Raw genomic sequence first — 16,428 nt, 5'->3', positions numbered from 1 at the left:
AAGGTTAGCATAAGAGGAGTGAAGTGTGTGGGCTCGGTTGTCATAGGAGTACAAATCCAGAATTTATTTATATTAATGCCTGTCTCACCCTCTAGACTGTAAGCTCGTTGTGGTCAGGGAACGTGTCTACCAACTCTGTTATATCGTATGCTCCCTAGTGCTTACTACAGTGTTTTTCACACAGTAAGTGCTCCCTAAATGTGATTTATTATTTTATACAGTAACCCTAAATTAAAACTTCAATTCCTATAGATTTTTCTCATGCTTTCTCATTTTTGCTAGGAGGCGTGGCTACGAAAGAATTACCTAAATGACTTCAAACATCATTTCATGAGGCATTTTCCTTATTCTGTACAAGAAACAGCCAAGCACAAAAGGAAGGAGTTGAACAAAAGGTAAAATGGTTTTCTCCTTTCTTGCCATCATCATTATTTGAATCGTTGAGTTCCCATTCTCTACTGAGTACTGGACTTGCTATGTTATGGGCAGTTGCGGTGGAAGAGACATGGTCCCTTCCTTCAAGGCTTCTCAGTCTAAAAAGAAGGGGCAGAATGAACATGGTTTAAGACTATCACTTGGAAAGAAGATCTGCGTTCACTTGTCAATCGTTTAATCCTTTAAGTTGAATTCATAGGCAAGAGTTTACCAGGAGGAAAGCGCTTAGAATCAGGCTCTACCCTCAGGCGTTTTTATAAACACTGTTGGTGGTTTAATTTGTAGGTAGGTTAAAAAAAATCTGCACACCGACACGTGTTTTCTGGTGTGCCAAGTTTTCACCATGTCTCTCTATACATATTGTTATAAATCCCGTGCTTTTATTCAGCCTGCTGTCTCACGCTAACGGACTTAAAGAGTTTCAAAATAACAAGACTAATAAAACTGCCTCATGCTAAGCTAATACGATAATCACGGCTTCTATCAATAAAATAACAAAGGCTCGTGTGAGGGTTCGGCCAGGGGTCAGAGAGAACCAGCCAAGCTTGAAAGGAGTGCTCTGCTCGTGTCGGGCACCTCTGTGGCACGTAAATCGGCCCGCTTGGGGCTCTAAAACCAACCGATTGGCAGGCAAACCTCAAAATGAAGAAGGGTGATAAAGCACTCCGTGATGGATCAAGCAAGAGACTTCATAGTGTGCTCACTGTGTGCAGAATACTGGGCTGGGTGCTTGGGAGGGGACAGTAGAGGTGAAAGATAGTCGTCTGTCCTCAGGGAGCTTACAATCAAATGGTGGAAGCAAGCGGACATAAACTGATTACAGACAGAAGGAGCAGGAGGTACAGTGCTGCTGTGCACAGAGTACGTGGGCAATAAATTCATTTTACTTGTACATATCTATTCTATTTATTTTATTTTGTTAGTACGTTTGGTTTTGTTCTCTGTCTTCCCCTTTTAGACTGTGAGCCCACCGTTGGGTAGGGACTGCCTCTATATGTTGCCAGTTTGTACTTCCCAAGCGCTTAGTACAGTGCTCTGCACATAGTAAGCGCTCAATAAATACGATTGATGATGATGATGAATGCCATTGATCGCTTCCAAGAGAAACGAAGGTCGCCCCTGGAAGTTTTTGAGGACTGCGGTAATTTGCCAAAAGGCATTTTAGGCAGAGCTGGGCAGTAGAGTGAGCAACAGTAGTTGTCTAAACAAATATAGTACCGGGAGGGGGTCATATCAATCGATCAGTGGTATTTATTCTAGACTGTGAGCCCACTGTTGGGTAGGGACCGTCTCTATATGTTGCCAACTTGTACTTCCCAAGCGCTTAGTACAGTGCTCCGCACACAGTAAGCGCTCAATAAACATGATTGAATGACTGAATGACTTTATTGAGTGCTTACTGTGTTCAGAGCACTGTTCTAAGTGCTTGGAAGAATACAAGACAGGGGAATTAGCAAACACATTCCCTGCCCATAATGAGCTTATGCTGGGTTTTCTCAAAATATTTGTTTGCCTGCAGTATTTGCTTCAATATATATATTTATGTACATGGCTTTTCTTCCACTGTTTTTGTTGAACAGCAACAAACATTGTATTGCTTCCTCCAGCAACGTAGATCATCTCTTGTTGAATTTAACCCTGTGTGACATTATGGTCTCCCTGGCAAGCACCTCCACCCTCCAGATGGATTCCGACTGGATAGAAATGATTAGGAAATTTGTGACGGAGACTCTCGAAGATGGCTGCAAGCTGACGAGTAAGCAGCTGAACAGACTGCTTGGGGTGACCTGGAGGTTAATGGAGATCCAGTCCAACAGGGGTAAGTGGCTCTTGTTCAAAGACATACATTTATACGCGTCTTCGGGCTCCCCCTCTTACTTTTTTGTTTAAATTGCCATTTGAGTAAATTGTCCTTGGCCAAGGAGACTGTTGTCCACATTTGTCTTGCCATATTTATTTGCCTGAACAATTTTTGGTGCAGGATTTGCATTTTGGTGATGTTCCCCCCCCTGCCCCCGGCCCTTTGGGTGGCTCTACCCTTCTAAAAGAGAACTTAAAATCAGTGAAGATTTTGATTAAATCTTTAAAAATAATTTCTCACTGTGTGATTATCCCATACAGTGATGTTTTCATTTGCTCCCGTTATAGTATCAGTATCATTGAGAAGCTGCGTGGCCCAGTGGAGAGAGCCCGGGCTTTGGAGTCAGAGGTCATGGGTTCGAATCCCAGCTCCACCACATGTCTGCTGTGTGACCTTGGGCAAGTCACTTAACTTCTCTGAGCCTTAGTTCCCTCATCTGTAAAATGGGGATTAAGACTGAGCCCCATGTGGGACAACCTGATCGCCTTGTATCCCCCCCAGCGCTTAGAACAGTGCTTTGCACATAGTAAGCACTTAACAAATGCTATTATTATTATTATCAGTTGTCCAGTTGAGGAGCAGCTCCTACCTCCAAAATCCCCTTGAGGATTTAGAAAAGCCACCTTCTTGCAGTGAGTAGAGCAGGGGAAATGGTGACTTGCTGTGTGACTTAAGTGCAAGTCACTTAACTTCTCTGTGCTTCAGTTCCCTCATCTGTAAAATGGGGATTAAGACAGTGAGCTTCCCGTGGGACAACCTGATCTCCTTGTAACCTCCCCAGTGCTTAGAACAGTGCTTTGAACATAGTAAGTGCTTAATAAATGCCATCATCATTATTATTGTTCTAATTAGGGTCACCAAATGCTTGTATGACCCAAGACGATTCTGGAAATTAATTTTCTTCATGAGTCCTGTGCAGGGTTCTGACCCCTGATGTCTATCTGGAACCTGTAGATTTTGGAGGTGTAGCCAGGCAAGGCATCCAAACTTGCTCTAGAAACAGAGGCCAGTCTGGCTCTCCCAGTAAATGTTTCTGGGAATCATAAGTTTTTTTTTTTTGGTTTGGTTTTTTATTTTTTACGGTATTTGTTAAGCGCTTACTACTTATTCAGTCGTATTTATTGAGTGCTTACTGCATGCAAAGCACTGTACCAAGCGCTTGGGAGAGTACAATACATTCCCTGCCCATAATGAGCTCACAGTCTAGAGGGGGAGACAGACGTTAAAATACATACCTAGATACATTTGTGTGCCAAACACTGGTCTAAGCGCTGGGGTAGGTACAAATTAATTAGGCCAGACACAGTCCTTGTCCCACGTAGGGCTCACAATCTAAGTAGAATGGAGAACAGATACCTCCACCTTACAGTTGAGGAAACTGAGGTACAGAGAAGTCGAGTGACTTGCCCATGGACCTACAGCAAGTAGTTGGAAGAGCCAGGATTAGAACCCAGGTCTTTTTGATTCCCACCTGTATATATGTATATATGTTTGTACATATTTTTTACTCTATTTAATTATTTATTTTATTTGTGCATATCTATTCTATTTATTTTATTTTGTTAGTATGTTTGGTTTTGTTCTCTGTCTCCCCCTTTTAGACTGTGAGCCCACTGTTGGGTAGGGACTGTCTCTATATGTTGCCAATTTGTACTTCCCAAGCGCTTAGTACAGTGCTCTGCACATAGTAAGCGCTCAATAAATACGATTGATGATGATGATGATGATGATGATGATGATTATTCCCAGGCCCGAGGACACACTGCTTCTCAAATGAACCCAGGTGTCCCCCAGAGTCCACCTGTGGGTACAAAGACATCCTTTTCCCCTGAGCCATTCAACTACAGTTCGTGTAAGAACATGCTAGCATTGCAAGTATTCTGGTGTAGACTGCCCCGTGGTCAGCCTAGTTGTCATGCTGTCTGCTAGGAAGAAAATAATTTTCTTGCCTTTACGGCCAGGCCGTAAAGTCTTGGATTCAGTCGTCCAGTGTTGGAATCTTTCGGGTCCTGATAGGAAAAGCGGGGTGTGTGAACAGAAAACACTGTAGGGATTCAGGTTGTGAGCAAGTTAATGTATGAGGATCCATCAGCCCTCATGAATTTTGATAGTTGTGTAACTTTAAGTGAAGTTGCTAAGTTATGGTGAAGTTTGGCTAGAATTTAAACTGCTACTTCTGGTAATAAAAGCGACAAGTGTGCACCAAGTGATGTGGGTTTTGTTTTACTAATAATAATAATGGTGGCATTTGTTACGCGCTTGCTATGTGCAAAGCACTGTTCTAAGCGCTGGGGGGGTACAAAGTGATCAGGTTGTCCCACGCGGGGCTCACAGTCTTAATCCCCATTTTACAGATGAGGGAACTGAGGCTCAGAGAAGTGAAGGGACTTGCCCAAGATCACACAGCAGACATGTGGCGGAGCTGGAATTCGAACCCATGACCTCTGACTGCAAAGCCCGGGCTCTTTCCACCGAGCCACGCTTGCGTTTTGGGTGGAGCAGAGCTGGGTGCATAAAAGAAGCTACTTTTACTGTCCTTTTGATTCCCTTTCCTTCCTTGGCCCTCCAGCCGCTAATCCTTTTTGAACTCAGCTGGATTTCTAGGAGAGGCCAGATTGTGGCCTGAGGTCAAGTTTGTATCAGCACTGCACCCAGCGCTTGGGAGAGTAATCAATCAATCAATCAGTCGTATTTATTGAGCGCTTACTGTGTGCAGAGTACTGTACTAAGCGCTTGGGAAGTACAAGTTGGCAACATATAGAGACAGTCCCTACCCAACAGTGGTCTCACAGTCTAAAAGTACGGTACAGTAAAACAGAGTTGGTAGACATGTTCCCTGCACACCAACTTAGTCCTTTTCTTTCAGTGGGTTTGGAAATAACCCCCTCTCTCGCCCCACTGAAGGTTTGGAGACAAACTCAGTCTGTTCCCGACGTATTGTAGTTGTTGAAAGAGGTGAGGGAAATTCCTGGCCAGCCCCCCGGGAATAAATGTAGTGGTTTGGATTTGGTGAGGGGGAGAGAAAGGTGACCCTGCATGCCCCTCGCCCTTTTCCCTCCACAGTCCAGTCAAATGCAGCCCTGTTGTCCATGGAGCCATTTTACAGGTTTGAAAGTTATGCTGGGCACGCACTGATGTGGAAAGTACTTTTAACCTCCACGAGTATGTTAAACATGAGGTAACATGAGGTAGTTTTCCGAGCACATGCTGTACAGATAGACAAAACGACCTGGTGACACTTGCCTTATCTGTCTCAGATGAAGTTTTTTTTTTTTTTTCCTTTGTTTGTAGTGGTAACAGAGACCCTGACCAGGGCGGTCTACACACTGTATCAGCAGAGGGGTCTCCTCCTTCCTGTCCGCACTCTGCTCCTGAAGTTTTTCAGCAGAGTTTATCAAAAAGAAGAGTTAAGTCCTCACAGAGTCAGGTAAACATATATATACACATATGTATTTTTTTTATTGTGAAATTCCGTCTTCAAAAGTTTGCAGTGGCAGTATATTCTTCAACACCCGGGTGGCGTGACATGTTGTCCCTCCCCAGAGTGGCAGGGAGGAGGTCAAGAGGGCCTGCGGTCAGTTGGAGGCACCTCCTTGGGGCGGGCCAGGTAAGTTTCCACAGTACCGGACTTCCAGGGGGTGGGACATGGCTCTTACCATTCCCCACCCCCCCCGCACCAAAGCTCTTCAGCCAGAATTGTTCCTGCCAGGAGGTTTTTTCTCGAGTGGAATTGTTTGTTTTTTCAGTGTTATTATGGCATTTCTTAAGTGCTTACTATGTGTCAGGCACTGTACTAAGCGCTGGGGTAGATACAAGCTGATCAGGTTGGACACAGTCCATGTCACACGTGGGGCTCACAGCTCCCATCGTTTCCTTCTCACACACACTTTGATTATTGTATTTAATAACTTAGAAGAAAATTATATTTTAAACTACGAAAAATCTGAGCCTCAGGGACCTGGCACTCTTCTTTCCCCTTGCCTGATTCAGATGAAGCAGCTTCTTAAGGCATAATATTTTCCATGAATGCAGTTGTAACTTCAGAATGTAACCGAGTAAATCCATATCAAGTATAATAGACCGTTCTGAGTCTTCTGTTCAAATTGAAGATGTACTTTTTTTACTTCAAGGGATAAGAGCTATTTAGTCGTTTCCATTGCAGTTTTCATTGGATATAAAAACAGTGTTGCCTTTCTAAGCCAAGGAAACCCCTTAACTTGTTGTCCTTTCTTGCCTTCCGCAGGAGCCGAAGTAAAGTGTTGTCTCGTTGGCTGGCTGGTTTACCATTGCAGCTTGTTCAGCTTGGCTCTAGAAACCCAGAACTCTCCTCTCAGCTAATTGATATTATTCACGCCGCTGTTGCCCGCTCAAATAAGGATCTATTAAATAGTTTGCAAGCCACCGCTTTTCGGATATATGGTAAGATGGGCTGAAACTAAACAGCTGGGGTTTGGGGCTTCGAAGGTCTTTATAGTTTGATCCATCTCTGTATTCTGATTTATTTAAACATTTGTTCTCTCCAAGTGTGGGTAAGGGACCGAGTCAGATGATCACTCTGGGAGCAGTTTCCAAATTTCCCCTTGGACTCATCCTTGTTAAGTCTGAGAAGCTGCTGCCCTGGGCAGCAGGCAGATGACCACAAATCGGGCAGATACTAATAATAATGTTAATATTATAATAATAATAATGATGATGATCGTGGTATTTGTTAAGCACTTAATGTGTACCAGTTACTGTTCTAAGCACTGGGGTAGGTACAAGATAATTGGGTTGGAAACAGTTCCTGTCTCCATATAGGGCTCATAAGTCTTAATCCCCATTTTACAGATGAGGCCCAGAGAAGTGAAGTGACTCGCTCAGGGTCACACAGCAGACAACTGGCAGAGCCAGGATTAGAACCCATGACCTTCTGAGATAGCATGGCCTAGTGGATAGAGCACGGGCCTTGGGGAAGTCCCTTCATTTCTCTATGCCTCAGTTACCTCATCTGTAAGATGGGGGTTAAGACTGTGAGCCCTGTGCGGGATAGGGACTGTGTCCTACCCATATTGCTTGTATCCACCCCAGCACTTAGTACAGTGCCTGACACATAGCAAGCACTTAACAAGTACCAAGTAACAAGTACCAAGTAACAAGTAACAAGAAGCAGCGTGGCTCAGTGGAAAGAGCCTGGGCTTTGGAGTCAGAGGTCGTGGGTTCGAATCCTGGGTCCGCCACCTGTCTGCAAGTCACTTCACTTCTCTGCGCCTCAGTTCCCTCATCTGTAAAATGGGAATTAAGACTGTGAGCCCCACATGGGACAACTTGATCAGCTTGTATCCCCCCTCAGCGCTTAGAACAGTGCTCTGCACATAGTAAGCGCTTAACAAATGCCATCATTATTTTTAGACTGTGAGCCCACTGTTGGGTAGGGACTGTCTCTATATGTTGCCAATTTGTATTTCCCAAGCGCTTAGTACAGTGCTCTGCACATAGTAAGCGCTCAATAAATACGATTGATGATGATGAAGTACCATTAAAATAACAAAAAACCCTCAATCCCACAGCCAGTTATGCAGTCTACCCAGGTGATCATAGGGGGAAAGCAAGGGTTACTTACCCTACCCTGGCTTAACGAGAGTGTACAGGCCTGCCCGATGATTCGCGTTCTCATACACTTCCCTGAAGAAAAGTGACCAGTAAAAGCAGGCACGCCTTTGTTTTTTTTAAAAAAGTGCCCATTTCCAAATAGTTGTTCTTTTTTCCGGATTTCTTTGCATCCAGAAAACCACTGAGGTATTTATTTTTGCCTTCTCTTCGCTTCTTCATTCAGTCTGAAAGCCTAGCTGAGCCTCAGAGCTTTCCGAATGTCTCAGCCCTGTAAACAGGTCCCAGTGGGTGCCGTCCTCAGTGTGGAAGTTGAAAGCTTTATGTGTAGTTCCCGGGGGACCACTGACTTCGAATACGATGGGCAAATCTGATTTTGCCATTTAAATCCCTGAGAGGCTTTTCCAGTTTTAGAGTTTAATCTGATTCCGTTGTCTGTTTAGATCCCCAAGAAGGCACCGTGGTGCTTCTTCCAGCCGAATCTCAGCAGCGCTTAGTGCAGCTTGTGTATTTTTTGCCATCTCTTCCTGCCAGCTTGCTTTCCTGTTTGAGTCGCTGTTGCATCATGGGGCGACTGAGTTCCAATTTGGCCGCCTCACTGATTGGGATACTGTATATGAGGTAATGTGCTCCGTTGAACTGCTTTTCTGAAAAATGAGCCACTGATAAAGTCACACAAAGTTGACTTTTGGAAACTGAACTTGTGGTCATTAGCTTGACCCGATGGTGTGTAAGCTTTTCCCCAGGGTAGGAGCCGCGTCTGGAGAAAGCGCCGGTCTTACGGTTACAACTGAGGTGGCTCAGAGCCATCCTCGAGGGCTGATATTGGGCAAAACAAACTTTTAGTCGTGCACGGCATTTTGTTTTGAAAGGAAATTTGATCTATGAGCTTTCAAATGTTCGCAGACATTTTAAATACGATGGTCTACGATTCCGGCTAGTCTATTTTGACCCATTTTCCCTAAGTGCGCGTTGTTCCCTTCCAATAATCTAGCATAGTATGTCTAGTTTATTACTCAAGAGGGCACTGTGTTTCTTCTCTCCATCTTTTTGAGGGATAGTTTGAAAGCACAGCACAAGTGACTCTAGTTCATCACCTGCTTATATCAGGTTCTTGAGATATTTTTCTTTGTTGTTGTTCAGAGTCATCCTGACGGGCTTTAATCTTGCCCCCTCCTCTTTCCAGCAACAAGACTTCTCCATCCTTGCCTCCCATGTCCATTGTCTGCACCAGCTGTTTCTGACCCCTCATGACCTGACCATATACTTTACTTTTAAAGTGAAAGCCGTCAGGCGTGATCTCCCTAGGATTTCCCTGGGCCTGGGAGACAGAAGATCGTGGGTTCTAATCCTGGCTCTGCCACTTGTCTGCTGTGGACCTCGAGCCAGTTGCTTTACTTCTCTGGGCTTCAGTGACCTCATCTGTAAAATGGGAGTTGAGACCGTGAGCCCCACATGGGACAGGGATTGTGTCCCAGTTTGGAGGCCTTCCCAAACTGAGTCCCCTCCTTCCTCTCCCCCTCCTCCCCATCCCCCCCCCCCCGCCTTACCTCCTTCCCCTCCCCACAGCACCTATATATATGTTTGTACGTATTTATTACTCTGTTTATTTTATTTGTACATATTCTATTTTATTTTGTTAATATGTTTTGTTCTCTGTCTCCCCTTTCTAGACTGTGAGCCTGCTGTTGGGTAGGGACAGTCTCTATATATTGCCAACTTGTACTTCCCAAGCTCTTAGCACAGTGCTCTGCACACAGTAAGCGCTCAGTAAATACGATTGAATGAATGAATGATTTGCTTGTGTCCACCCTAGCTCTTAGCACGGTGCCTGGCACATAGTAAACACTTAACAAATACCATCATTATCATTATTATTATTATTATCAGCTCCCCTACTTCTCTCCAGTTCCTCCCTCTTCCTATCTCCTTTTCAAGTCTCCCATCTTTTCCAGCAGCATCCTGAGGCAGTCTTTTGCTGCCTCTTAAAATCCACTCCCTCTACCTGAGCCTCCAACTCCATCCCTTCTGACCTTATCAAAACACTTCTTCTCTCCCTGACCACCATCTTTAAACCATCCACTTTCCACTGATTTCTTCCCCACAGCTTTCAGACGTGATCGTGTATCTCTTATCCAAAAAAACCCTTCCCTTGATCCTATGGCTCCCTCCACTTACTGCCCCATCTCTCTCCTACCATTCTTCTCCAACCTCCTTGACCAAGTTGTGTAAACCAGCTGCCTTCAATTCCTCTCCAATTCTCTGCTAGATCCCCTTCAAATCTGGCTTGTGCCCCCTTCACTCCCTCTCTAAGTTCAGCATGCCTCTTCTTACCTCACCTCGCTGATTTCCTTACTTCACCCCAGCCCTCTGACTTTGCTCCTCTAATGCCAATTTACTCACCGTATCTCAATCTCATCTGTATCACTGTCAACCCCTTGCCCATGTCCACCCTTTCCCTTCACATATGCCAGACCACCACTCTTCCCACCGTCAAAGCCTTTTTTTTTTAAATCACATCTCCTCCAAAAGGCCTTCCTCAATTAAGCTCTCTTTTCCCCTACTCCCTGTCCCTTCAGCAGTGCCTATCAGCTAACTCGACTACTGTGTAATAGCAAAGAATTTAGTTCTGATGCCCCAAGAATTACCATGCGAGATGATTTGGGAATATGCCATTTTCTCCTGGGAGTAGAACTCTCAAAAGTGTCTTGTAGATCTGCTTTTAAGTTTTTGGGCTCTGGCCAGTTTTAGACGAGCAGTTGGCAGTGTATCCAGCTAACTTCATTCTGCTGGGGAACTCAATGGATGAAACATGAACCCAGGTTTCCGTAGTGGCTCAAGGTAGAAGTCTTTTCCCAGGCCGTAGTAGCAACAGAACCAAGTTCTTGATTGCGTACTCAGCAAGCATTCCATTTCCAGTCTCCTCATCTGTGGTGCTATGATGGTCTTTGTGGAGGGCACTCATCATTATTGTCTGTCTAGCTCAAGGAATGTCCTGACTGGTTTCTGGGTGGGGATGTCACGGCAGATCAAAACGGAGACCCCACGGTCCCCAGACTAAGTCAGAATCATAGTTGGGGGAGGACAAGCAGCAGTTCAAGGCCTTCCACGATTTTTCGAACATTGGGTTTGAGGTTCTTGTGTCAGTGGCTCCTCTGACTAGTGGGCTTTGATGAAACTCAAACTTCTGTGGTCTTTGTCTTTATGTTCTCTGTTTTTGTCTTCCCTCCTTGGTTGTCAATTGCCAACTCCCCCAACCTTAGCGAGTGAGAGGCCCTCGTGGGCCAGAGATCTTGTCGTCTTTTAAATCCATGTATTTTTTCCCCCACTGCTTAGTATATACCAAGCACTTAATACGGTAGCTGCTGATAGTCCTTCCTTTGTACTTTGTAGGTCATCTTTTGCGGGATGGAAGTGTTCAGTCCAGGAAAGTTCGATGAGTGATGTGGACTATCTCAGCTTCTTATTTTCAACCCTTACAGGTAATCCATAAGCCCCTACTTTTTTTTACTGCATCAGGAGGGAAATTTTTATTGCATCAGGAGGGTTGTTCAGTCACCGGAGATTTCTGTGATGGAAGCTTAAGTACTTGAACGATCATTTTGGGATTTTTTTTAATGATATTTCTTAAGCGCTTACCACGTGCCGGCACTGTACCAACTGCTGGGGTGGGTACAAGCTAATCAGGTTGGACACAGTCCCTGTCCCACATAAGGCTCACGTTCTTAATCCCCGTCTTACAGATGTGGTAACTGAGGCCTAGAAAAAAATGAAGTGATTTGCCCAAGGTTACACAGCAGACAGGTGGCAGAGCTGGGATCAGAACCCAATTCTTTTCGACTCCCAGGCCGAGGCTCTGTCCATTAGGGCGTACTAATTTAGATTGATCAGATAACCTAGTTTTGCCAGGGCAGTCTTATTGTTTTTTGGAGGCTCGTTTCAGGTGGTCCTTTCTCCTGAGAAGGTTTTTACAATAAGGCCTCCTTTCCTTTCTGCTCCGGGAAGGGGCAGCATCTGGGGATGTGGTGATTGCCCCAGCCGCCAACCCCTCCTTCAGGATTGGGACAGCCCAAAATCTAAATCTAGGCCCGGGGGATTGTAGGCAGGGTCACAATGTGGCTCAGTAAACCCAGCAAGGTACCTGGTAACTGTGTTCCCGAATCACTCCCACCTGGGGACTTGGCCCTGTGGCTTTTTTGGGCCAGCCGAGTAGCCTCCTTCCACTTATTTCCGCTACCCCTTTTCACTTCTGCTCTTTGGGGAGGAAGACTGGTGTAGATAGTAGCAGGAGGAGGTGCTCCCTGGGGCTGGAGGTCACCGCATGGGCTTGGGTGGAGGAAAGTCTCCCCGGGCTATTTCTCGGTCCTTCCATCTTCTGCCCTCAGGGTGCAGGCCCCATCCGCTAGAAGAAGTAGGTGAGGGAAACATTGTGTGGCATTGAGGTGTGAATTCTAAATGATTTATTCTCCCCATTCTAGGGTTCTCAGGAGAGGAGTTGACTTGGCTTCAGAGCATCCGAGGGAATCCTCACATCAGCCAGACACCGCTTTCCCCTGTCCGTCTTTACCTGACTGACTTGGATCAATTTTTGCACCACTGGGCTGTGACAGAGGTAACTCATCAAGACTGATTCTAAGTGACAGCTCGCAATAATCCAGACTCCCTTTTCTTCTTCCCTGTGAGGCCAGAGGCCTCTCGTGGTTTGCAAAGATCCTGGAATGCCATTGCTAGCCAACTATTGATCTTGCGTCAGGAAATAGTTCAGGAGGATCTTCATTTCAAGGGTGACGGTTGGGCGAGAACAGGTGAAAAATGTGAGAGGGGAAACTCACCTTGATGAAAATATCAGGTGTAAACGAGGGGGTTTTTGAAGATTTTTTTTTTTTGATTTCATTTTTAGGAAAGTGTTCTTAGAGAAGATTGCTTTTGGTATGAACTTATCCGCATTAAACAAAACCATTTCACCTAGTAGGAATAAATGAAAGTCCCAGTAGCCCGGTGCTTTGGGGAATTGGATGGGGAAGGAGCCCGTCTTGCTCAGATATCAAACTTGGATACAGGTTTTAAAGTTGAGGCGGGATTGAGAGTTCCCGATTTTAACCCTCCATTAGTTCACTTGTATTTTTCTAGCAGGTGCTTCTCTGTATTTTCTAAGGCTAGAGATTTCAAGAAGAGAATATTTTCTCTCACATAGATGCATAAAGAAATTGTCTTTCATCATCAAGTGATGCACCTAAAACTGAGTAAAAATGAACTGCTTGGTGTTGTGGATTATTGATAATGATGGTAATCATGAAAGCGTCAAAATTAGTCAAGTTCAGGAATTTTTTAATATGTAAAAAACCTTTATATATTAAGAGATTTTTACATAAAAGCCTTTTCATATTAAAAACCTATATATATATATAAGATATATTAGGGTCTCTTAACTTGAGGGCTCTTTCCATAATACTTTGAAACTCCATCCTTCTGATCCTGAAAATCAGCATCTTTTTTGCCAGACGCAACCCATGTCATCAAGAAGCATTCTTGGCCATGGTGTCTGCAGCACACTTGTTTGACTAAAGTGACAGTTATTTATCCCCCAAATCCTCCAAAGTTTGGGAGGTTCTGGCAGGGATGAGAGTGACCCTGTTGGCAGGACTTGTATGATTGGGCTTTTGATTTGCGAGGTTTGGTTGTTTTGTGGTCTGCGCAGCGTGTTATGCAAGTGGGATTTCAGTAGAGTCGATTCAATGGCTGGAAGAAATTAGATTTAGGCAGTGGGGCTTGGCGTCAGGAGATCCTTTATTCTCCCATTGTAAGCATTTAATCAATGTCATTACTCCCAACTACTGCCTGGGACCTAGTCCAGCTCTTCAGTGACCCGGAGGGAATGCGAGCAAATCCTTTGACTCCTTTAGTCTGAGTTTCCTCAAATCAAATGAGGATTCCTTAGTGCCCACCCTACTCTACCTCCCAGAGGGAATAAGAGTCGTATACAATCAATCAACCGGTGGTATTTATTGAGCCCTTAATGTGCGTGGAACACTGTCCTGAGTGCTTGGAAGCATGCAGTATAACAGTTCCCTGCCCACAGCATCAGTAAAGTAGCTTGCAAGGTACTGAGTGAAGTCTGTAATTGGAGTAATTTCATCTATTCTGTTTTCTTTATTGAGTACCTGTTGTGTACGGAGCAGCACTGTAGTGTATTCTTAAGAGGGTATAATTGAAGTAAAAGACAAAGTCCCTTGTAATTGGTCAGAAATTGCCATCTAGAAAGAGTACCACTATGTGGTACTGATAATACAATGCTTAGTACAGTGCTGTGCACACAGTAAGCCCTCAGTAAATACCGTTATGATGTTCCCAGGGTGAATTTGTTCCACTGGGACTCTGTTCTAGTTACACAATACACACAATACAATAAATACCATTGATTGATTTGATTGGTGAGTGTTGAGGGACTAGGTTGGTGCCGGGCACTGGGAGTTTGGGGCCTGAGTGAACCCGGCATGCGAACAAACATTGTGACTGCTAAACAGACCAGTTCAGGCCACCTCCCCCTTGTGACGACGGGTCAGGAAAAGCAGAGTAGGGCTGGGTAATCTCATTCAGAACCCGTTGTCATTTTCAGAAGTCCGAAAATTTCAGTCCCCTGGTAGACCAGAAGCCCGAGCAGAAGTGTCATTTCAGACCCAGTGGCACAAAGCCGTCGGAAGAGCTCCCCAAGGCTGCTTTGGAATGGGGTCGCGGAGTGTGGGGCTTGTCGAGCCTGAGTTTCCCAGGCCTTTTCTTCGTCCCTGGATTATTCTTTATAAAGTGTTATAACCCCCGCCCCAGGCAGGTTTTGGTTTTCTTTTCTTTTTTGCCCGCCTCCTCTTGGCCTGAGCACAAAGCCAGACCTGCAGGCTTCAGAGACAGGGGTGGGCTACGAGCAGGGCAGCCCCATCAGCCTCACTGGTATGTCCACCGCTGCTCACTCCTTGGTGCTCCAGTTCTGAGGGCAAAGCTGTGTGCTCAGTGGGCCAAACAGACTGTCCACTGATAATAATAATAATGATGATGGCATTTATTAAGCGCTTACTATGTGCAAAGCACCGTTCTAAGCGCTGGGGAGGTTACAAGGTGATCAAGTTGTGCCCCGGGGGACTCACAGTCTTAATCCCCAATTTGCAGTTGAGGGAACTGAGGGCCAGTGAAGTGAAGAGAAGTGAAGTGAATGACTTGTATGTCTGAATCTGTTTTTGAGAGTCCAGTGAAACGATCCTTTATCTGATTGCTGACTTTAATATTTTTTTTTTCTTTTAGACTGTGAGCCCACTGTTGGGTAGGGACTGTCTCTGTATGTTGCCAATTTGTACTTCCCAAGCTCTTAGTACAGTGCTCTGCACATAGTAAGCGCTCAATAAATACGATTGATGATGATGATGAAGTGACTTGCCCGAAGTCACACAGCTGGTGGAGCCGGGATTTGAACCCCCGAACTCTGACTCCAAAGTCCAGGCTCTTTTCCCTGAGCCACGCTGCTGCTCATCCAGCTGGTTTCCCGGATGAAACCAGCTGGATGAGCGCTGTCAGGCGAGCACTGCCGGGGAGCAAGAGCCTGGAGAGGGGGGAAGCTAGAGACGGAACAGCAGCGGAGCATCCGGAGGCTTGCAGTGGATGGGTGGAGGTGAGGTGGGGATCCGATGGAGGGGGTGTGGGGAATGAGAATTCTAAAGAACAGTGTTTTTTCAAATGGCATTTAAATCGGGATGCATCTTTTTTTTTGAAGGGCCCCCTTAAGGCCTGAAATAATTCCCAATTAAAGCATTTTGCGTGGTTCCAGTAGGATCAAGAAGACATTTTCAAATCTGAATTTTCTTTTACATTTGGAAAAAAAAGTAAGCTTTTTCCTCCCCCCTCATTTTATCATTCTAGACACTAGTATTGGCTTTGGCCCAAGAGCAATCTGGTACGAGTGGGCCAGAAATGGGATAAATACTACTCAAATGGGAAATAATGATTTGACTTTGACATTTCAGCCTGAAAATTATAAACACTTTGCAAACCCTTGCCTAAGGGAAGTAAATGAAAAATCCCAAGTCTGTGGGATGATTATCCTTTTTTTTTTTTACCCGTTCATTTCCGTGTCTGACCGAATTGGAATTTTACTGTTTGAGTTAGGCATCCTTTATTGTGTTGTCTTTTCCAGTAGGGTTTAATTTCTGCTTTCAAAAGTGATCGTTAAAATTGCATGCTCAGTATGAAGTTGGTATTAGACAAATTATGTCTGTTCAGACAAAAAAGCATTTACTTCTAGACTGTAAGTTCCTCGTGGGTAGGACATGTCTGCCCACTCTGTTATACTCTCCCAAGAGCTTAGTACGGTGCTCTGTATACAGTAAGTGCTCATTAAATACCATTGATTGATTTCTAGCAGTAACAAAATACCCGTTTGAATGGGGACTATTGATGCCAGCATTTAACAGATATTAAACATGTGCTTTTGTCTCAAAGGGCGTAGCTAGAGAAGGATTTCTGATTTTCTCCTTCTGACTCCAAGGACCCTGTTCTTTGCACTA

The 16,428-nt window shown here is 44.9% G+C and overlaps 1 protein-coding gene across 2 annotated transcripts in view; it reads left to right on the top strand.

The window, feature by feature from the left end:
- TEX10 (testis expressed 10) overlaps nucleotides 1-16,428 on the top strand; it is a 36,440-nt gene that overhangs the window by 12,975 nt on the left and 7,037 nt on the right. The window contains exons 5-11 of one of the 2 annotated variants that reach the window (XM_038770234.1): nucleotides 283-395; nucleotides 2,043-2,254; nucleotides 5,588-5,723; nucleotides 6,540-6,715; nucleotides 8,326-8,503; nucleotides 11,276-11,364; nucleotides 12,361-12,494. In XM_038770234.1, coding sequence (XP_038626162.1) covers nucleotides 283-395; nucleotides 2,043-2,254; nucleotides 5,588-5,723; nucleotides 6,540-6,715; nucleotides 8,326-8,503; nucleotides 11,276-11,364; nucleotides 12,361-12,494 — 1,038 coding nt within the window. Of the gene's footprint in view, nucleotides 1-282; nucleotides 396-2,015; nucleotides 2,255-5,587; nucleotides 5,724-6,539; nucleotides 6,716-8,325; nucleotides 8,504-11,275; nucleotides 11,365-12,360; nucleotides 12,495-16,428 lie in introns of both variants that reach the window. The other variant, XM_038770233.1, reaches the window with a different exon arrangement.

This window comes from Tachyglossus aculeatus, chromosome X3, assembly GCF_015852505.1.
Source record: "Tachyglossus aculeatus isolate mTacAcu1 chromosome X3, mTacAcu1.pri, whole genome shotgun sequence".
Taxonomy (NCBI): domain Eukaryota; kingdom Metazoa; phylum Chordata; class Mammalia; order Monotremata; family Tachyglossidae; genus Tachyglossus; species Tachyglossus aculeatus.
Note: the sequence above shows the minus strand (reverse complement) of the source record. Positions and strands in the feature narration are given on the sequence as shown.